The sequence below is a fragment of the Scleropages formosus genome, chromosome 11 (assembly GCF_900964775.1).
Source record: "Scleropages formosus chromosome 11, fSclFor1.1, whole genome shotgun sequence".
In the NCBI taxonomy this organism is placed as follows: Eukaryota; Metazoa; Chordata; class Actinopteri; order Osteoglossiformes; family Osteoglossidae; genus Scleropages; species Scleropages formosus.
The window spans coordinates 20348815-20370736 of NC_041816.1; the positions used below are offsets into that span (position 1 = coordinate 20348815).

Genomic DNA, 21922 nt, shown 5'->3' on the forward strand with positions numbered 1-21922 from the left:
TGATCTTTAAGCCGACAACAAAAAAAATAAATTAACATGCTGTTCTTTACTCAGTCATACAAACCAATGATCTTTAACCTCTGCCATAAAAACAAAGTAATTCTTTATCCTATCCAACAAAGTCCAGCAGCAAACAAAAAATCTTTGTCAGCATTTAATTTAAATGAAGACCTCTTTCCTGCAGTCTAAATGAAAACAACACTTTCACCTTAATGTTTCATTCTAGCATGATTTTTTTATTCATATTTGGAAATACCTCTACGGTCTTGGGAAAACCACCCAGATTTCAAGCAAACTGACCTCAGTGCCAGATCACAACAGTTGTAGAAGAATGGTCCCATGGCAGAGAAAGCCCTATGCCATCCCCATAGTCATAATAAACCTACAACCTTAGTGAAAGAGCAGAATGACAAAAGCTTGGTCTGTGGTCACACAGGAAACACACAATGTTAAGGATAGCTTGTTATATGGTATAAGAACTGGTTACAATAGAAAGTGCTTGTTAAATGTCTGATCTGCAAGTTTCTTGTGCTTTAGAAGTTTTCCACCTTTAATACTTTCAGCAGACCAAAAAAAGAACATTGCCTATGTTGTTCTTGGGCGCTTACAGAAGGTCACGGCAATCTGTCAGAGGGGTTTATGGTGTAAATCATGTACTTCGCTGAAAACAGCTCATTCTTCTAGAGGTAGGTACATACAGCGTTTGGGTTCAACACCGTGATGTAACAGTAGTTTTCCATTAACCCCATGGTGTGACCGATGGATTACTGAAATATTCATTTGGTCTGAAATAGGAAGAAATGCCATGAAATAAGAGGTTCACAGACAACAGTAACAATTTTGACACAGTACTGAAGAACTCTTCGGTAGAAAGAGAATACAACAAAATAAGACCAAAAAAAAAAAATAAAAAGAAAAAAAACAAGCAAAAGTCAGTACTCCACAATCTCATGCAACAGTGGGTTATTTGTTGTGTACATTCTTTAACATAACAGAGATGACCAGCTTGGCATCTGACCAGTGTTGGTAGCTTTAAAGAAACTAAGAAACCCAGCTTGAAGGCACTGTCAATTTTTTAGAGAATTAATTCCTCGCAGACCAGAATACTCAGGTGTCTTCCCAGGTTGCTTCACTCCCTTTTTGAGGGTTCGAATGATGACTTATTGAACCTCTTTTTGTCTGGTGATATGGGCTGTGACGTGGAGACTGTATTGTAGAAACTATGCTCTTACACTCGACACCTCACTCTCAGTCTCCAGACTCAGTTGTTGCATTATCTTTAAAACTGCGCTCAGCACAAAGAGGGAAAATATTAAAATGAAATAATGGTTCCTCTCAGTTTTTTATATTGGTGGTGCTCTTTCCCAGATGCAGATAAGTGTCACTTGAGCACCTTCCCATGCTTTTTTTACCTGCTGGATAGGAGCTCTACCATGACATGGGCAGCGCATGCCGAAACCCCAATGTTAGGGTTCAGGAGACAATTGGAGATTGTTTCCGATGCATGCGGATCTTCATAAAAGCATAGCAACAGCTTTGCTGGAGCCCTGACAAAGCCTTTCGCAGTGTTAGCTTGCCTAATCACCTCTGTGCAATCCTCGGTGCCAGCAGAACCCTGTTCATCGTGGGCTCATCAGACAGAACAAAACAAATGACACAAAAAAAACAAACACATTAAAAAACCAAAAGGATTTCGTTTGCATTTTGCTGGATATCCAGCCCCATCCCACATCTCGCTGTAACCCCCTTGCCCTCTCCTCTGTAGAACATTCTGGAAGAGCAGAACATCAGGACCTTGAGGGTGAACAGAAACAAAGGAGATCTATCAACTTTCCCATATTTCATCGTTCAGAAAACTCAACATCTGACAAAACTGAGAAAGACAACAACGGTATATTTGCCAGCTACTTATTTAACAGTACAACAATATCACTGGGGGATTTTGTGCGATTCAAGAGAGCCATAATAAAGAAGACAAATTACCATGTAAAGTTTGTTGGGATAAATCCCATTGTGGGATGTGGGAAAGTATGCATGTTGGCAAATGGCCATGTTTCTGACAACCTCCCAGGTGCTTTTCAGTCCTTACAGCATATACCGCACACCTCTGTGGTTACATTGCACCACAAACCTAAACCTGAGCTCAGGATTCTGCCCAACTACTGTGATCCAGCTTGAGCAGCTAATCTACATAATGAGCAAATATCCCTTCATCTGAAGTGAATGATAACCTGGTAATTTATGGAAGGTACTCCCCCCATATTGTGCTGTTTACCAGGAAATAAATCACGGGCACCGGGAGACTCATTTTTATTCTTCCACGACAGAGCACGAAGCATATTATTTCTCATTGATATTTCTGTGTGGGTTTTGCTGTTCAACTTAGGCACTGTCGATGAGCATGGCTGGCCTAATTACCACAGGCCAACAACTCATCTCTCTAGCACTGCAGATGGGCTCGTCATATCTCAGCTTGATAGCTGTTAAATGATTCATGTAATTTATACGTCTTATAGATTCAAAGACATGGTCGTGGCTTTAACGAAACTGCTGAATTGGTCCAAGATGAGCTGAGAGGTTCTTCCCAAACTCTGTCTTAACAATTGACGTAATAGTTCTGCCATGTGAAAACGTAAAATCTCTGCATTTCTGAAATATAAAAAGTCCCTACCATTAGCAGGTGCTCCAGGATGAAACGTCATGTGCTGTATCATTGTTACCCCATCACTTTGCTCTACTGATTTTGGCATAATGTCAAGATGTACGATAGGTTTGCTTGCACATTTGCTAGCAGAAGGACAAAAACTTACTGCGTGATTTTGCAGTTCGTGGTTGTGACGAATCTCCCTGTGTAGTGTATGTTACACCTGATGACATTATTGGTGAAGTCTGACTCCGATACCAGATACCTGGGGTTGACCTGGAGCTGAGGCACAGAAGAGGAAGCATCTCTCAAGGGTGCCTTTCAAGGCAGAATGCCAATACATCGAAACGCAAAGCCACTCAAACTCACAGTAAGAATTTTTCTCAAAACTTACCTTGAGTACATAATTTCCTGGCTGCACGTCCGTGATATCGATCCATTGGCAGTCAATATCAGCATTATATGTGTCATAGCAGCCTGGACTCAGACCCTGAAGGAAGACATGGGGAATTCAGGATGTGATACACTATTCCCTACTACGTTCTTACACAGGTGAGAAGACAAACCACACCTCTTTCATGTTTATTCCACCTGCCCCGATGAGCGAACTTTTAGAAAAAAACATCAGCGCCTAATGCATGGGACGGGACTGTGACAATTAACCTAAATTCTGGCACATCTTTTACTCATTCGAACTGGGTGGGAGGGATTCTAATGAAATAACTGGGACTAAAAGTCCCCGTGATGCCCATTGCTCACCTGAGTGTGGGACGTACAGGCGTACCGCTTCAGGTGCCCAAAGTCACAGGTGGTGTCCTCCAGGCAGAAACTGGCCTTGTGGCCCTCTGCAACCTTGCGGCCTGTGCTGATCTCCAGGAGGTCATAGTGGCTGAATTCGTCCATGCTGTGATAGTGTCTGTGAGGAGGAATCAAAAAAAAGATGAACGTGAAACGAGACCCACTTTGACCTGGCAAAAAAAGAAAAGTGGAAAAGACACTGTCGACAACGTTCTTAGAGCGGAGAGAAAACTAATTTGTGCAAGCATTCACTCTAATTGTCCAGTTTTAAAAGAGACTGCTAGTGTGACCACAGCTTGTTACTCGCATTAATCTTTCGCTCCTGCAAAAAAATTTAAGCGAACAAAATCTTATTTAAAAGGCTTTAAAGTGAATGAAAGGCTCCACCTGGAAACATTACCTGAAATACCACCATTTCCAAGAAGCAGCACTTCTCATTACTAATATTCCCACCAACTGTGAAACTTCACTGAGCACGCAGAACACCGGTGGGGAGTACTTTTTAATTAATAGCAACAATAATGTAATGTCGAAGTGAAACATTAACACTCTAATGATGTATGAGCATCTAATTAAATGTCTCCTGATTATTCTGCATAGGCTTAAATACTGCTATGAGACCAGGCTGTGTGTATTGCAGTGTGTGTACACAAATGAATATATATGTATGCGTACATGTTTATGAACCCCTGTGTGGTCGTATATAAACAGCTTTTACTGTGTTCAGTTTCCCGCAATCCCTTATACCCATGAGAACAGGCTCCCGTACTCACTCTCAGGATAATAACCACCTGTATGAAAGAGCGCTCAAGAAGGAGCACAGGGCAGTTATTGTTTCACCCCAGGTGCATAAATCGATACATATTTTATTTGGATGTGATCATTTTACAGAACACATGTTCACTGTTCAGACCTTCAAGAAGGGTTTTTATGCCATTTGCATGGATGATCCCATGTAGAAAGAAATGGGATGTTGTATCTTCTGTAACGCTATGCAGTAAAACAGAGATGTGGCTCGGAAAGTGTCCAGCCGCCAAATAGCTACATGAACAAACATGACCTTAACCTATCCAATGTCTCCTGACTTTGATATTCACGAAGAAACAACAGCAGCCTTCAAGGCACTCAGATTTCACACAGCAGAACTCTACTCCAGTGCTTATGTGGATTTAAAAGTTTGAGGGTAGTAGATCAAAGTCGACTGGCAAAATAGCCGTTGTGCAAGCAGTTGAATTCATGCAGTTAGAATTGTACAGATAAATCAGACAGTTAGTTTTGAAAATCCAGCAAACCACATGAAAATAAAGGATTTGCGATCAGAAAATGTAAAGTGGGTGAGGTCAAGACTGTGGCATGCTGAGTCACAAAAATGTGAATGTTTAAGTAACGGTGTCTCTTTCACCCAGCACTCATTTTTCAAATGAAGAGATGGGTGGAGTGAGGGTGCTTGGAAGGAAACACAGGTGCATTCCATTCAAATATGGGCCTGGAAGCCTTAAATATGGGTCTGAAAACTGTCAAATAACTCCATTCAACTCCTTGTTTCTGTACAGACATGTGTGTAGTCCTTTCATCACTTTTGACTTTTTGTCACTTTTGCTCCATCAGTAGCTGTCAAGTCAGAGGAAGGATGTGACTTAGTTTCTTACGTCGAATGACACTGGGGACAGGAAGGACTGTGATATCTAAAGGATGGCTGGACAAACAACCCTTCCTGTGTCCATGGGAGATGGCAGCCATAAAAACAGGATCTCGTTGGGTAGAAAATTCCATCTCTGACATCACGGTCTACTCCCATGCGTGCACCAGGCAAACAAAAGCGGTGGGCCCTGAACAATGCACTTCCACAGACACTGATGAACTGTCCTGACTAAGTCCAAAAAAGCTTTTTGAGAACCCTAAATAACATAACCACTAGTGTTATGAAATAAGGTTTCCAAGGCAGTTAAGAGCAGTTGATACATAAGCACATAAACGATTGCTTGATAGAGAATAATTCTTGGTAGAAAACAAGAATTTCCGTTTCACAAGATGCAAGAAATCAGGGATAGGAAGCAAAGCACTAATGCATATCTGTGTGTAAGAAATAACCTAGAGTCATGCCTTGATGGCAAGACCAGATGTGACGGGTGGGTTTCGGTGAGAGTGAGGCATGCTGGTCATCTCGGCAAGGGCTTGCAACACCAGTGACTTGATGCTTCAACAGGGCTCCCCCCAGTCAATGCCTGAGCTACCAGGTGAGATCCCAGCCACAAGATCCACCTGCAGCAGCAGGGTGCAGCAGTTCTTTAGCTTGCAAAGGTACCCCAGCGTTGCTGGAAAGGTCTCCGCGGGTGCAAGGGAATAAAGCAGCTTGACACCGTTCGGCAAGACTCGCAATCTGTTAATGGACGTTTTGCTTTCCATGGTGATTAGAGCAGGACGATGGGGGCTTGAAATGGCTGGAGGTCTCACATGGTTATGTGCCAAGCCCCACAATGCCCATTGGCTTCCACTCTAGGCCCTGTGGGAGGCTTGGAACAGCAATTACAATAAAACACCAAGCAGCCGGGGAACAGGAGTATGTGGGGGACGCAGTTTAATTGGTCAAACCACAGCTATTTACAGATCACAGTGTTGGTGCCAGACAGGATGGTTTAGGTGGAGATCAGTCTGAAGAAAGCGGACCATGACCTAGCTTCCTGTACTGTGTTTTCATCTGGAAGAAAGCTACCCAGTTGCAGAACTTCAGTAGTTCATGCAGTTGATTGTAAAAGAGCATTTTGTTTTTCACTGTGGATTTCCAGACTACTAAAATGCACATTGCTAGTCACAGCAGCCAGTATGAAATTGCATTAAAAAGAAAAATTTTCTTATTAGACAAAAAAAAAAAAACTCAGTATGTTAATCAATATGAAATTTAAGAAAGACTTTGAGAATCTGTCAGCCAGTAGACTGATATACCCATGAGAAAATTGAAAAGTCTTTAGTCCTCGCTTAATTTTAAAAGCTACTGCAAACAGATAGATCGAAGAGCGTTTCCTATATGGTTGAGGCACATAACAAACACATCGAAGAGCCCATCCCCATTCCCAACCTTTGGTCTGCCACTGTTGCATACTCACTGGTGGCAGTTGTGCCACTCCCAGGTGTGTCGGGGCCGATTGGGCATGAAGTCGGCCGTCCCTTGGTTTTTCACCCTCTGGGGGAAGCGCAGAAGCACGCGGATGTCGTAATCCGTTGTTTCGGGACCATAGGCCGAGCTGGTGGTTATGAGGTGGGGAAAAATGGAAAGAGCTGTTGTTGAATAACCACAAAGCTGATAGGCGAGCATGTGAAATTAAAGTATGAGTGCCGTTCGGTTATAAGAGGCCATCTTTTTCTGTACTGAGTGTGACTTTTGTTCAGTGCTGGTTTAACAGCAACAATTTAACCCAAGCTCAGATCTTAACCCTATGCTAGGGAGAAACAGACATGCACCATGATAAATTTTTTATTCTAGTTGTACTTGGGGGGGACTGATGCTGGTAGTTAAATATTCTGGGTATGTGGGTGTGTTTGTTGACAGCCTTTCCAAAACATCACTTAGAAAATGTGAATAAAAAAATCCACTTAGTTGACCGAAAAAGGCGGGGGTGTTTATGGGTTGGAAGCATTGCTCGTGTCGCCTTTTTATACTTATGCTTATACTAGAAATCACGCAGCTTCATTCTAGCCCAGTGAGGGGAAACCCTGAGTGACCCCCAGCAGCTGCGACAGAACCAGCTGACAGTGCAGGAACCAGTCAATCACATCAAGCCACCTGTCTGTCATTATAAAAACACTCCAGTAGGATGAGAGAGCAACACGTACTGGAATGCTTGAATCCATGATGGTCGACCTCCATTTGAGCAACAAACACGGTAAGAAGACGTCTCCAGAGACTAGAGTCAGATAAAAGATTGCCTGCTTATTGTAATTTGCAAGTGCTGACTGACATGTCTTGGCTTCAGAACTAGACTGTCAGGCAAGAACAAATCACCGAATGCCAGATCCACCTTGTCTCAGTCTGTGGGGGCAAATGAGGGTTGACTGGAGGTTAAGGTGGGGGATGGAAGGGGATGGAGGGGAGGGAAGGGAAGGGAAGGGAAGGGAAGGGTAGGGGACACTCTCACCTTGCCAAGCACTTCTCCTCAGCGGCACAGCGGAGGGAGTAGAGGTGGGCCCGCTGCACATATGTGGAAGCCTGCACGTAGTTGGGGTCTGGAACCAGATCAGGCAGACCTGGAAGAGCAGAGCACGACTGTAGTCAGACCGTCACTGTTTTCATATCGCTTTGTCTTTTTGCCCAGACCCCCATCTTGATCAGTAATAATGAAGCGCATTTGACAAGCATCCAACAGCAGAGAAAGTTGGAGGAGGATGAAACTGATGACTTCCCGTAAGTGAAATTTTGCTCTGATTGTAATGAAAATTCTTTCCAGTTTACTGTGTTGCCTTTGCTGTTGGTGTTTAAATATTTATTTTATGAAGACAAAGTCTTATGGTGTCATCTCACGGAACGGAGTTTGTGAATATCAAATAAATCTGTTTGGAAAACCCCATCCTTAAACGTTTCAGTTCTGTTTTTGGTGGTGGGGAAAGTTTCGTGTTGCGCAGTTACCTTCCTTTATTCCGAAGTATCTTTCAAATACTTAGTGATTTGTGCTGTTGAGCCAGAGTTACAATCTAAGAAAAAAAAGATGTGTGTATGTCTGTGTGTCTGAAAGAGAGCTCAGTCATTTCAAAGCTATGATCTGCTGGAGGAGCAGCACACGTATTTCAAAACCAAAGGAGAGCAGACTCATAGTTACTCATACAGGTTCTATTTACAGTAAGAGCAGAGCAAGCATCTGTGTTTCCTTAAGTCATAAAAAACAGACATACCACATGTGGCGACACTGAGGGTAACCAAAAACCATTTTGGCTACCGTTTCAGTTTCTTGACATGAGTTACGGTTTAGCACTCAAAATCCTCTAAGTTCTCATTCTTTGCAATTCTCTTTGATGATCCCCTCGCTCAACTGTGAGTGCGAGGAAGTCACAGCCCATAGACTGTAAGGGTACACTATAAATCCAACTGACACGTGACCCAAGTTGTCCCTGGGATTGAGCAACAGCTCTCGGACTCCTACAGTTGTGTACACATCCGATCTGTCATCACTCTCCCAGGTGGGCTCCGCAACGGCTCCTCGACTGACTCATCTGAACACTAAGGGGATGGACGCGGGGAAAGCGGTGCGCGAGGGACTGTGTATGAAAATGTGTGAGGGATGCTGTGAGAAAATGTGACACTGTGACAGTCTGTGTGAAAGAGTGACTGAGGGATGGCGTGTAGAAGTCGGTGGGTTTGAAAATGATACACCTCAGTAGAGACTATGTCTGGCTTTGGGTGAGATTGTGAACCTGTGTGTGTACGAACATACTGTACGTGCATTTGTAAAACAGTTTGTGTGAGGAAATCTTTAAAACTTTGTTCTCTGTGTTTTGATCAGCAGGAACTATGGATTTCCGCCACTTGTGGCGCAACTGGGCGGAACTGAACAAAAGCTGATTATCCCGTTCAGAAAAACAGATTTAGTGCATCCCCCTATTTTAACCCCATGCAGCACATAAACCTTTTTTGGTTGATATTTTGAAAAATATCATAGGAAAAAAAAAAAAAAAACAGTTAAACTGGTTTCTTGGGGAGAAAAAATGCATGGATGTATATTTTCAGAATATTAAAAAAAGTCATCTGGGAGACTCAGTCCTTCATACAGCTAAATTGTGATTTTTTCAGATGAGCTGCAGAGAAACCAAATTTGTTACAAGAAAAAAGGTCTGAAAATATTTCATTTTTATAGCTGGTAATTTGAAAACAACTTGAAAAGCAAAAGGACTGAGGCATCTGCTTGTCTGCGAATCCATAAGGATTAGTTTGCTCCCATAAGGAAATGCCACAAGATTAAAGACCGACAGAGTCGACTAATCTTCTAGATTTGGCTTAATTCTCACCGGCTAATTTAACATCTTCCATTACACGTATTAAATCAAGCATGTACATGTTGAAAATTTTTCTGTGCAGGTTTCTTTTACTCTGGTCCTACTGCACTGTAAGAAGTTTTGCCTAATGAATTAACCACGGGGAGTGCATGCGAGCTGCTGATTCCGAGTTAGGTTGATTTATGGATGCTTCGAGAACTGGCTCTGATGTGCTTGGAATTCAAAGTCAAAAGCGGCATCACCTGTGCTTATATGTTCCCATTGCAGCTGGAATTTCCCTTATCCCATCTCCCTTTCCTACCCTCCAGGCATTCTAATCATTTCAAATTACATTAGTATTTTGCTGTCCAATAAACTGGGCGTTCCGCTGCACCACACCCTCGACCACACCCAAGAACAGGAATTGGGAATTGCAACAAAGCCGATCTATTATTCATGCTTGTGAGACTGAAATCATCAAATGTGTTTTTTCAGTAACAAGTTTGTGATCCTGTCTGCAGTTTTCAACAGACAGTATATGTCTCATAATCTGAAATATTGCTTTCCTAACTTGTTCCATTCAGTCCTTGTTTACTACATCCTGAGGTATGTTGCTTCCAAAAAAATAATACTGAATATCCCACAAGTGCTCCATTCAAACACTTACTTGCCCACTTGTGTGCTGCTTCCCACAGCAAAGTCACCACAATTACCACATCTTTTCCACCATCCTATCCACACTGAAGGCCACTTTAGGCATGCATTTAATCCAGGCTGTGATTCCTGAGCAGTACGTCATCTGCGTGTCCCTTCATTTCAGACACCTGGTTTTAATCGATTCGGGGTTTGAAAAAGATGGCTGTACATTTCGGTACTTTCTTAAATGTGCGTGCATGCCGAAGTGGAGGGATTGCCCCCCCGCCCCCCCGCATTCCTGCGCTGGGGCACTTCAGAGGAACAGAGTTAACCCAGGAACAACCCAGTATGTCCTCTCCCAGCTGCGAAAGCAAACAGCTTAAGAATCAGGTGGCAGGGTTTATGTTCCCCTGGGCTAGTTGTTTTCCTGCATCTCTCAAATCCGGACTCAAAGACACTGCCAGGAAACACACGGGAACAGCAGAGGAATCGCATTTCTCTCACATCTCTATTCTTGTTTTCCGCGTTTTTCTTTTTGCCACAATTCTGACTCGACACGTGTGCCTGTTTCACGTTGCCTACAGCTGCAGCCGAGATGCAATAATCTCCATTCCACCCCCAATGGAATCCAATGACCAGTGTAGTTTGCACTGACTACCATCTAGTTATGCAATACTGTTACTGGAGAACCCTCCATACTGTGTTAAACCACAGAAAGCAACCTACCAGCCCATGACAAAACAATTTATCAGTAACTGCCATATAGAGAAAACTACATCCAAGCAATAAAAACATAGACCAAGCTGAAACTAGCCAGTACTAGCAGCAAGTGCTAAAAGGGAGCGAGAGCACCAGAACACACACAGAACTGTACGATACAATATCACCTAGTTAAGCAAGAGCTATGACCACACACAGTATTGCAAGTAATTTACCACTAACCTTAAAGTATTACTAACTAAATCACCAAATCTGAGCAGTATCATTAACATTAACAGAGTTCATGCTCTATATATAAAAGTAAATGAATCGAGGAACTTATTGTACCTTAAGACCCCCCCCCAAAAAAAGAAAAAAGAGCAGCGAAAGTTTAAACTGCCTCATATACTATTTGCACACATCTGTATCAGTGCGTGGAATCACGTACATGTCTATTAGGGTGTGTGACCTGTGTGAGGAGTGTGTGATCTAAAGATTGTGTCACCTGTTTGGAGAGTGTATGACTTTCATGAAGAGACTCCTACCTCTTTGCTCAGGTCGGTAGACACTCCCAACATTGATGCTGGGGTTCTCTATGGCCATGTTGGGAGACAAGGGGTTCCTACTAGATGGGTACTGCGGAAGGATGTGTGGCTGGGGTGGTCCTCTGCCGAAAGGGGGAAATTGTTCATATTGGGGACTTCGCACAGGTGTCCTCTCCACAGCTGGGGCAGCTGGAGCAGCTGGAGCAGCTGGAGCAACTGGTGGAGCTGCTGGTGCCATGTTGGTGTCTGACCTGGTACTGCTAGAGTCCTCATTGTAGAGGCTGTGGGTGTAACGACGGTCCAGACCATCGGAGAAGGATGGCTGAGCTGGAACTGGCGGGTTGGGCACGTATGGTGAGCCATAAGATTGGTAGAACCGGTAGCCATCCTCGGTATATTCCACAGGGGAGCGCGGCTGAACCGGTGCTAAACCCGGACCAGCATAACCCACTCCAGTAAAACCAGAGGTAGAATACCCCCCAGCAACATAGCCTCCACCCGTGCCCACAGAGTAACCCGGTCCCCGCTGGTATGGTGTCTCATACCTCCGGCCTGGCACCTCCGCAGGACTAGGCTCATGAGGCACTGGATAGGATGGCTGCTGTGGAAAGGGGTATTGAGGGTAGGATGGTCCACTAAGGGAAGGCTGGGAGAAGGAAGATGAAGATGGTGAAGAAGAGCTCCCGAAGCTTCTGAATCGGCTGCTAGAAGAGGACTGAAAGCGTCCATTGGTGTCACCAGTGCTCAGCACTCCCTGGCGCCAGTTTTCTGGTACCTGCCCAAATCCAAAGGGGTGCCTGGCCTGGCCCCGCACCGTCTCAGAGCTGCCTCTGGGGGGTGCCTGCCTGCGTACATTGCCTCCTTGCACCCGTCGGCGAGGCTCGTCGGCCAGCAACACCTGGTGCCTCCGCTCTTCCTGCCCACCCGCGGGCAAATACTCGGAACCGCTGTTGAGCAGGCTGAAGAGCCGGCCGTTATTTTCCCACCGGATCATCTGCCTCCAGGGGGCGCCGGCGGAATCCTGTCCCTGGGCCTCCACCTGCAGCTGGCTTGCTGCCAGCAACAATGCTCCATACCATGCCACGACTGTAGGCATCATGGCCATGCAGAAACAGCAAAAATTCAAGAAGTTCAATGAAAACAGCAGCAGCTTGGGGGAAGGGAAGGATTACTGATCAAGGAGCATTAAAAGCAAACCTCTGCCTCTCGCAGCACGATGAGAGCGAACAGGCAAGCGAAGAGATGGGAGCTGGGGACGAGGACGTGCCTGCTGGGTCCTACAGCTGGCAGTAGCGCCGGCTCTGTCCTGGGGGCATGCCTCTGTGGAGGAGCGTGCAGAGAGCCGAATGTGGGCCTCCGGCGTCTGGGCTGAGAGTGAATCCGTTGCCTTCCTGACTGCCTGGATGGTGCGTGAGCAGAGCAAGCATCGCTCACCGACCTCTGGATAGGAGTGCCTACGCTCGACACGGCCACCTCCTCTTTGCCTCTGATTGCTTACAGTGGGCTGCGAGGAGGGAGAAAAGTTTTTCTTCTTTCCTTTTTTTTTCCCCCTAGGGAGATCCCACATGGCCCTAGTGCTAGTGAGGTTTCCTGGACAGCAACAGGCTGTACGCTTTCCAGAGTCAACATCACCATCTGCAGAGTCCTTCAGATTTATATCGCTCTGCAGATTCCACTCTTCACATTCTTTTATCCTCCTGAACAAGCAATGATCCAGAGCTCCTGCAGCCTCCACCCAAGTGCCAAGTCAACGCTGTCACGTTTATACAGTCTCTGTGGCAACCTTGTTGGAGTCATCACTTACACTTGAAAAAGTACCATTTAAAACAAGGGGTCAAAAGGTTGCAGTTTTTGAGCTGTATTAGTGTAGTTATTTGTAGCTACACCCTTACTTAGTAATTTAATCATCTTCTCCTCCCTCCATTCCTCTCAGTTCTGCAATTGCTAGAAGGACTCTTATGAAACCTCCACACTGTGGCACACCACTTGTTTTTCTCCATCATCACACTGCCTCGTAGACATTAGGTCATGCAGAAGACTCATAACCTCTGCAGAACCAAACTCATCAGATTAGATCGCATGCCTTTCTTACTAGGGCTTTTACCAGCCCCCTGGAAAAGGTTTACTGTCCTTTTCAGAAATTGCAGTGGCACTTTCCAGGGAAACTGGTACAGGGAATGAGGAGAAAACTCGATATTCGGCTCGACGAACCGGTCACGGGACCAACTGTAAAAATGAGCACAATGACAAAGAGGACCTTGTGACTAGAGGAGACTTGAGCAATTCTCAACGAAAAACGCACTTCCATCAAGAGTGACTTCACACGGGAAGAAATTTTTGGCCTCATTGTGCACGGCACCAAGCTGTTTCTAAATAGTTTATTTGAGTTTAACACAAGTCTCCCATGTAAATATGTGATTCCTGCAGTTGTACAGTTTTCCCTCATTTTTAAAAAAAAAAAAAAAAAACTTTCCAGTCATTGAAAATGCTTTTAAACCCAGAATTTTGCCCAGCCAGCTAAATACTTCATACCCCAAGCATTTAGACAAAGAATCATTTTACTGCATTGAGGGGGATAAGGATGCCGTCTCTTCACTGGCTATCAAAGGCTGCAGTCTCCTAAGTGTTTGCATTGGACAGTTTCTCGGTGGGAAATTCTTTGCTGAAGGCCTTTGAGGACCAGCATGCCAAACTCCAAAGCAATGTCAATATTCCTCCCAAGAACCATTACTTTCAAATGGTTTATTTCCTCAGCAGACTCTCAGTCGGGCCAAAATGTCAATTATCATATAAATGACAGTATTTCCCCCAAGGATCAACCCTTTACATAAACTCTCACTGTGATTGCAGATTTTAATTAATCTCTCATTCCTACAGTAAATCATAACAGCTGATAGTGTTCAAATTATTTTGAACACAGATTTTGGACACAGGTTCAAATCCCCAAAGTACTGTACTACCGCTGAGCAAGGAAACTTAATTTGACTAATACCAGTAGCATATACAACTGTATGAGCGTATAAAAATTTCAGAGTAGTAGTAGTAAACTTGCCATTGAATATTTGCAGAAGCGGGTTTACCCCCCAAAACAAAACAAATATCCATCATTACCTTACTGCACATCAGAGTTGTTCAAATGAGTTCCTGGAGTGCTATAACCCAGAAAGTTTTCTAGCTTCAATTACACACACACGCACGCACGCACGCACGCACACACAAAAGGAGTCACCTTTCTTAACTTTGGGGGGGCCGTAGAAAAAAAAAAAAAACTGGAACACAAATGCACTGCTGCTGCCACTCCCCAGAAGCTAAAACTGCCATCACTCAGTGAGGTCTATGAGAAAAATGTTGATGCTGATGGAAATGCTTTATGTTTAACTTTGCCAGGGAAGCACAGGCCAAAAGCAGACCACTGAAGGAATCTGTAAACCCTGTAGTATTGTACCGATGGTAAGAGAGAATAATAGGATTTATTATTCTGTTCTCTCTTATTCCAATCTTTACAGGTTTTCTAATGTCTCGTGGTAAAATCGGTGTGCCCAGGTGCCAGGAGTATCAGGAGTCAACCAAAAGCAGGAAGACAGGGAAATCGCAGCGGGGACAGTCTGTGACAAAGAGGAGGTGTTTATGCAGGCCTTCCTCTATCAGAAGCTGGGAGGATGCGTCAGCATTCTCTGCAGTACCCCCCTACCCCACCCCACCCCACCCCATTCGTTTTTGTGTTCCTCCCAGCCCAACAAAGTCCACTATCAGCCAGTTCCCCATGTGCCTGGATGGTATATCACACAATACTGCAGTGGAATCTATGTCTCACACAGCTATGTCATTACAGCTAGAGGTGAGATTCAAACCTGCAACCTTGGGTCCAAAGGAAGCAGCGTTAACCATTACACTACCAAATGTCCCGCTACCAGCTGTTTTTACTTTGTTTTATTTTGTTTATGTTCTGGGGGAAAAAAAAAAAAAAAAAAAAAAAAACTTTTTTGTAGGAAATAACCAAAACTTTGAAATCTCTGAAAAGTACTGACTGTCTTGGATTCAAACGGGCTAGATTAGCAGACTGCCTGGAAGTGAAGACTCATTTACCCAGTTACATTTGGCTACAACTGTGCTCTGTCCTTGGGATTTCTTTCTAATTTTTGGAAGTGAACACCATGCACACCAAAGCTGTTACATTCCTTAGGAAAACATGGGCAAATGTGGACATTTTGTCATTATTTGTTCTACTGTTGTATTCTCTTTCTATTAGTGTGGTCATTAATGTTGCTCATGTCATTTTCATACTTAATGTAAACTAGTTCGCATTACTTTGTTATGTTACAAAATCTCTTTATTTTCTTGCTGTAAAGAGCTTTAAAAAGATGCTTTATATAATAATAATAAATATACACTGGCTGAAACCGCTTGTCCTAAACGGGGTTGCAGTGAGCCGGAGCCTAATCCGGCACACAGGGCGCAAGGCTGGAGGGGCACACCGAGGACGGGACGCCAGTCCGTCACAAGGCACCCCAAGCGGGACTCAAACCCCAGACCCACCATAGAGCAGGCACAGACCAAACCTGCTGCGCCACCAGACCCCCTCATGATAACCATTTAACACCAAAGCTAGCAACAGGAACCTTATCGGCATAATTTGCCACAATATTAAAGAGATATTTATGTACCGCTGGCCTGCTGTGCAGTTCACCGTGCTTACCTATAGTCTGTGGTTTCATTTGAAACAAATCTGAAGGAATCAGACATAATCCGCTCCAGTCAGCCGCTTGTAACACAATTACAACAATTAAAGACTTTATGCATGTTGGCATGAGGGAAAGCTGTTCCTTTCCAACAATGAAGTGGAAATTGAAGGAACAAGCAGATGCCCTTCAATGCAACCCTATCCGCTGTTTCTGTAGCTGTGACATGGTGATCAAAGCCTGACAATGCCCCCCCACCCCAACTCCTCTCAGGGGGTTTGGCTCTGTTTGTGAGCAAAGATGCCCGTTTCCCTCAATATTATATTCTGCTGACAACGGATCTGTCAGATCAAGCATGAAATCCACTCATACAGTAAATAGTTTCTGACTTTGAAAGAAAAAAAGCTTTGTGCCGTTTCAGAAAGCTGGGATGATATGGTCCCTGCCTACTTCTGCTGCTGTCAGGTCCTGGTGCTGTGAAGAAGACTCGTTGCACTGGCTGTACTCTGTTCCTCAGAACCTGAACATTGCTCTACTTGTGCTCTCATTGTATGATTTGTCTGAAGCAGATGGAAGATACAGCCTTTTTGTTGCTTCTTTTGTTGCCAGGACATCTATCCAAACTTATTTGCTATTCTAAACTTTCTTTTTAGGATAGCCAGCAGTAAGGATACAGGAAACTGCCACAGCTAGATCCTCTTAACAAACATTACATACATTTCTCTTGGAGCACCAGTTTACTCTTACTGCCTGTACAAGGTACCGTGTGAGGCCCAAGACTCAAGATGAAAGATAGAAAACGTGGAGAAATCCACTGTGGATTAAAAAAAAAAACCCTGAGAAGCAAGTTGAAGGCACACCAGACCTGCATGGTTTCATCTTAATTTCGCATTCGTGTTAACTTTATCTTTCATCTCAACAAGTCTAGAGGATATGGGCTCTCCTGCCCACTGAGCCCGTTGACTGACACTCCCACGTGCTTGCGGTTGTTGCCCGGCGGAAAGTCTGAATTATATCAGTTCAATGGTCATGTGTAACAGAGAACACGGGGAAGGCAGGACCCAAGTGCAGGATTGTTCATTCAGGGCCAAGGGGACAGAGTCATTCTCGTTGTCGGGGATGGGAGAATGATCAGTCGATTGGCGGTCAGGGTGATAGCGAAGATCCGTGGACGAAGTCGGAAAGCGAGGCGAATGGTCAGGGACCAGGGAACGAAGAATGGGATACGAGGACGAAGGGGAAAAGGCCATGGAATGTGGTGAGTGCTGTTAGAGCAGGGGAGGCGGTTGTCTCAATGAGATTCCGCGCTTGAGAAGGGACTGAGGAGTGTCTTACAAAGCCGAGCGCTCCGATTACCCTCAGGTGCTCAGCTGGAACCAGGTGCTGCTGGTTGCGGTACGGGTGTGGACGTGACATCAATATGTATCTTTCCTTGAGTTCCCTTTCCTTTCATATGCCATGCAGTTTGAGAAAACATGTTGCTGAAGTGAAGCATGCCAGCTGGAGGCCAAAGAAAAAAGCAATTTGTAAAAGGATTTTGCCTTGACGTGGCCTTTATTCATATAACTTTAACCACGACTTTTGACATGAATGCAAATGCACAATGAAATCAAAGATAATAAAGCGAGCGTCGGCGCAGAGCATAAACAACAAGCTTTGTAACAGCTGAGGCAAGCTGAAGAGTAAAAATCTGGGTCAGAATACTAATCAGGATGTGCCTGAGCAAGTAAACACTCAAGTACTGACTGGCATAGTAAATGCTGCTCATTTTCGCCAGTTCGGAGTTCCCGCTAATGGCCTACAGGACCAACAACCTCACTGTACAAAACTGAAACCCAGAAAGAAAAAAGAGAGAAATCCAACGACAGCTTGGGGGAAATTACTTTCCTTAAACACTGCTCAAAGCGAAGGAGGGTAGTAAAAGCGATGGGTTGCTCCATTCAGTTAGCTGGAGGAACCAAGTGCCACTCCATTAGAAGCTCCTCACATAGATGTTTGCCATGAAGGGGGTAGCCCCTTCTCTCTCTGCAGTCTTGGATCCTGACAAAATGATGTCACAACCCAGCTGCGGGTCTGTCATGAGTCAGAACAAGTCCATCGACATCTATAGACACTGATATGAGTACGTGGATATAGCGATTCACGCCGGCAACATGAGGTGATGCCTCATGACTGTGCTTTGACACTACTTCTAAAACCCTCACAAGATCTCCCAATGGATTGTAGTAATAATTGTGAATGTCACACTTCAGTAATCTTTGGCACAAATTACCCATGGCATGTACTCAATAAACTATGAAAATTAAATCCCATCTGTTTACTGTGTCTTTTTGAGCCGAAGCAATTTTTAAGGTGAGACCTGAGACCACGGAGCCACAGACCCCTCTTCTGACGCCATGATCTGTCATTCCGTGTTTAATGTGCAGTAAACACACAAACAATATTTATTAAAGAAACCTTCAGCATGTTCTGCACAGCACAGCCAGCTGACAAACTTTTTTTTATGATGTGAATACATGAGCTTACAGCTACATATGTAGTGTGACTCACGCAAATATCTAACAAATAAGCCATTTGTTATATACTATGACAACACCAATAATTTTTGAAGTGTAACTGAACATTAACTGCAATTGCTTTCCTATTCTACCATTAATCATCCACATTTAAGCCGTCTGCTGATTTAGCTGTATCATAAGTGATTTGCTGCTGAAACCCTTATAAAGTCAGAAAGAGCACACATTTCAACATAAAATTTGTGTGTGGCTATAAACACATAATGCCATGCTTGATATTTTTCTATCATTATGAATGCTCTAAAATACCCATGCTAAGGTTAGAGCTATCAGGGGAAGGAACACCTCCTAAACCCCACCCAGCAGACTCAAGGATTTGATGGACTTTTGAATACCAGCACGAGGTGGATTTCTGAGCCCAAATCACAGTATACAGTAGACACTCAAGGGTATTTCGGTGCAGACACATAGTCATTAGGAATAATGCTTTGCTTCTTATCTGGGACAGAAAAAAAATCAGTTTCCAATGTTCAAGTGCATCCTTCCCACAAACTGTAGGCCACTATTAAGAATTGCCTTCAAAGAATCATAAAGAATAGTATTCGTGCCTTTTGAACGCAGATGGGTACTACAGATCGTAGTTCTGATAGTTGGAACAGTTAGGAATATTAATCCCTGCAGAAAGATAAATATGAAGTAGAATAATAGGCGAAGCTCGGAGGTTCTCGGTTCTGGGTCCGTTGTGGTGGAATGACCTTCCCCTGTCACTCAGAACTGTGGAAACTCTGTCTATATTCAAGAAGGGTCTGAAAACTCACCTTTTCCAGATCCACTTCGCCCAAGATCTCTCCAGCTCATTTACGGCGTAACTGTTCACACATCGTAACTCCATAAGTATCCCTTGAAACAACCTTTATTCAGCCACTACTCTGGCATTGTACTTGCTCATTTGTGTATCTTATAATACACACACACACACATTTTCAGAACCACTTGTCCCATATGGGGTCGTGGGGAACCGGAGCCTAATCCGGCAACTCAGGGCGTAAGGCCGGAGGGGGAGGGGACACACCCAGGACGGGACGCCAGTCCGCCGCAAGGCACCCCAAGCAGGACTCAAACCCCAGACCCACCAGAGAGGAGGACCCGGTCCAACCCACTGCGTCACCGCGCCCCCTATTGTATCTTATAATATTTAAAAAAAAAATTGGTGGGAGGATATCGGGAATTGTCTATCCTGTGTCTTATGCACCTACTCGAACGATGAACCTCGGTGCAGCAAGTGGTAGGGAACAAACTAGGTTTGCTTGAGACTTTCATGTGTGCAGCTATGTCTCTTTCTCTTAATGTAATGCATAAATTGCACTTTTGCTGAGATGTGCGTCGCTTTGGACAAAAGCGTCTGCTAAATGAACAAATGTAAATGTAAATGTAGAATAACTTAAAGGTATGAGAGAATTTTAGCTGAGAGCCAGTAATGCAAAAAATGAAGACAAGTGTCACGTTTTTGTTTTCACTACTGTAGATATGTTTTTTTGCAATCAATACAGCTATGACTCTTTTTTACAAATTGAGTACCGAGTCCATTATAACACTGCCTATGGAGCCCTCAGTCTGCTATTTAAAAATCAATAGCCTAAATAAGAACTCAGTTATGCAGAAAGGCAGGAGGCGAACATGAGGTGAACCGTTCGAGTCCGACTGTGCTGTAAATGGAATGTAAAACTGATCCCACTATAAAACCACTCAATTCTTCCTCCGTGAAGAGTGGGGACTGCTCATCCTGGCTGGAGATGAGAATAACTGTAGGCACAATGGCAGTATAATGACAGAGGGTATTTGAATATGTAAGACTGGGATGTAACTCCAAAGGGGCTGGTTGTGCGGTGTATTTGATTGCGTGTGCTTTTACACCTGAGCAGTAGCTCGAGCCTGAATCACAGAAAAACAGAAAATAAAACCTTTTCCGAATATATACCTGCTATTCAGGAAAACAATTGTCAGGCGGCCGATTGAACAAAAGGAGCTGTCTATGTCAGTAGTAATTCCCTATTTCTGCATGTGTAAATAGAGGAGATATTTCCACCTGTAGAAATTTCCCACTGGAGTTTTTGCGAAACTGAGTTGAGGACTGGACCTCAAGTACTATAACACTTAGTACTGTGGTTAAGGACACAAAATGGCAGCAGGAAGCACAGTGGTTAAAAATGCTGGCGGTTATGAGCACTTATAACTTGAAACGAATAGTACCAGCCAACTGGGGGCCCCGAACAGGCTTGTACTGTTTGGTTCAAGTTATAATTTGGGCAAGACGCTTTCCCCAAATGAATCCAGTAAAATATCCAGCTTTATAAATGAGCTTGCTTACAAACCATCAGGAGAGCCATGAGTTGAGCCTATGATAATTAACCCTGTTACTTCTGACTGAAAAATCTTCTGCATCTATTTTACTGTAACAACCAGTCTTTGCAGCAACTCCTGTAATGTAAAGTAAACTTTTATATGTATCTCAAAAAAAAAAAAAAAAATAAAAATTTTATTTTTTTTTTTTACTTGGAAGGTGATCAAGAATTGTGGATATTCTGATAATCTTTTAAGCAGCTACTCGTGTGATGAACATTGGTTCATATGGTGGACGGAAACAAACTAAATGTACTTTAGAGTCACGCGTCTGCATCTAAGTCTCTCTTCCAGCTAATTTAATGCGCAAATTGTATTTTCCATGAGATGCACGTCGCTTTGGAGAAAAGCGTCTGCTAAATGAAAAAGTGTAAATGTTTTTCCACTAGTTATACGAGTTCAAAACTCCCTCCAGTTTCATACTACAGACTTCTGAGTCTGAAGTGAGAGACACACCTCTCCCGGAGTCAATTTGCACGTAGAGACACATAGCGCAGCACCACGCCTTGTGTGGAGGCACACCCAGTGTAGCACCACACCTAGTACTGCACCAGATGCAGCAGAGCACCATAGCACAGATCACAGAACAAAGCCGGACGGTGACGGTTGCCTGCCTCTTCTTACAGGAGAACACCGAGACAGGCATTCTCATTCCTGATAGGCTTTATTCTGGAACTAGGGTGGCATGGTGGTGCAGCGAATAGCGCTGCTGCCTCACAGCACCTGGGCCGGTGAGACATAAATTCAAATGTCAGTATGGGTTTCCTCCCGCAGTTCGAGAACATGTAGTTCAGGTGGATCGATGACGCTAAATTTACCATAGCGTGTGGATGGGTGAGTGCGTATGGCTACCTAGTGATGGACTGAGTGTACCGACTGTGTCTCTCCCTCAGCCTTGTGCCCAGTGATTCTGGGATAGGCGCCAAACCGCTATGACCCGGATCAGAACAAGAGATTACTGAAAATGGACGGATGGATTTATTCTGGGACTCCTTAACACGGGTGAGGATGTCGGGAGAGAAGGGGAAGCAGAACAGAAGGAAG

The 21922-nt window shown here is 44.1% G+C and overlaps 1 protein-coding gene across 1 annotated transcript; it reads right to left on the reverse strand.

The window, feature by feature from the left end:
* Positions 1-154: 154 nt before the first annotated feature.
* Positions 155-12770, reverse strand: LOC108940812 (lysyl oxidase homolog 1-like). The gene is made up of 7 exons (XM_018763184.2): positions 11284-12770; positions 7576-7684; positions 6547-6684; positions 3404-3560; positions 3039-3134; positions 2811-2926; positions 155-1794 (listed from the first exon to the last, which is right to left on the reverse strand). Exons 1-7 carry the CDS (start codon positions 12386-12388, stop codon positions 1788-1790), a joined length of 1728 nt encoding a protein of 575 aa, XP_018618700.1. The 5' UTR covers positions 12389-12770; the 3' UTR covers positions 155-1787.
* Positions 12771-21922: the final 9152 nt, after the last annotated feature.

Coding starts and splice junctions, on each gene's coding strand:
- LOC108940812 (XM_018763184.2), bottom strand. CDS start 12,388: ATGGCCATGATGCCTACAGTCGTGGCATGGTATGGAGCATTGTTGCTG. Junction 7,685..11,283: donor CTACCGACCTGAGCAAAGAG/GTAGGAGTCTCT, acceptor CTGCTCTTCCAG/GTCTGCCTGATCTGGTTCCA. Junction 6,685..7,575: donor GAGGAGAAGTGCTTGGCAAG/GTGAGAGTGTCC, acceptor CATAACCACCAG/CTCGGCCTATGGTCCCGAAA.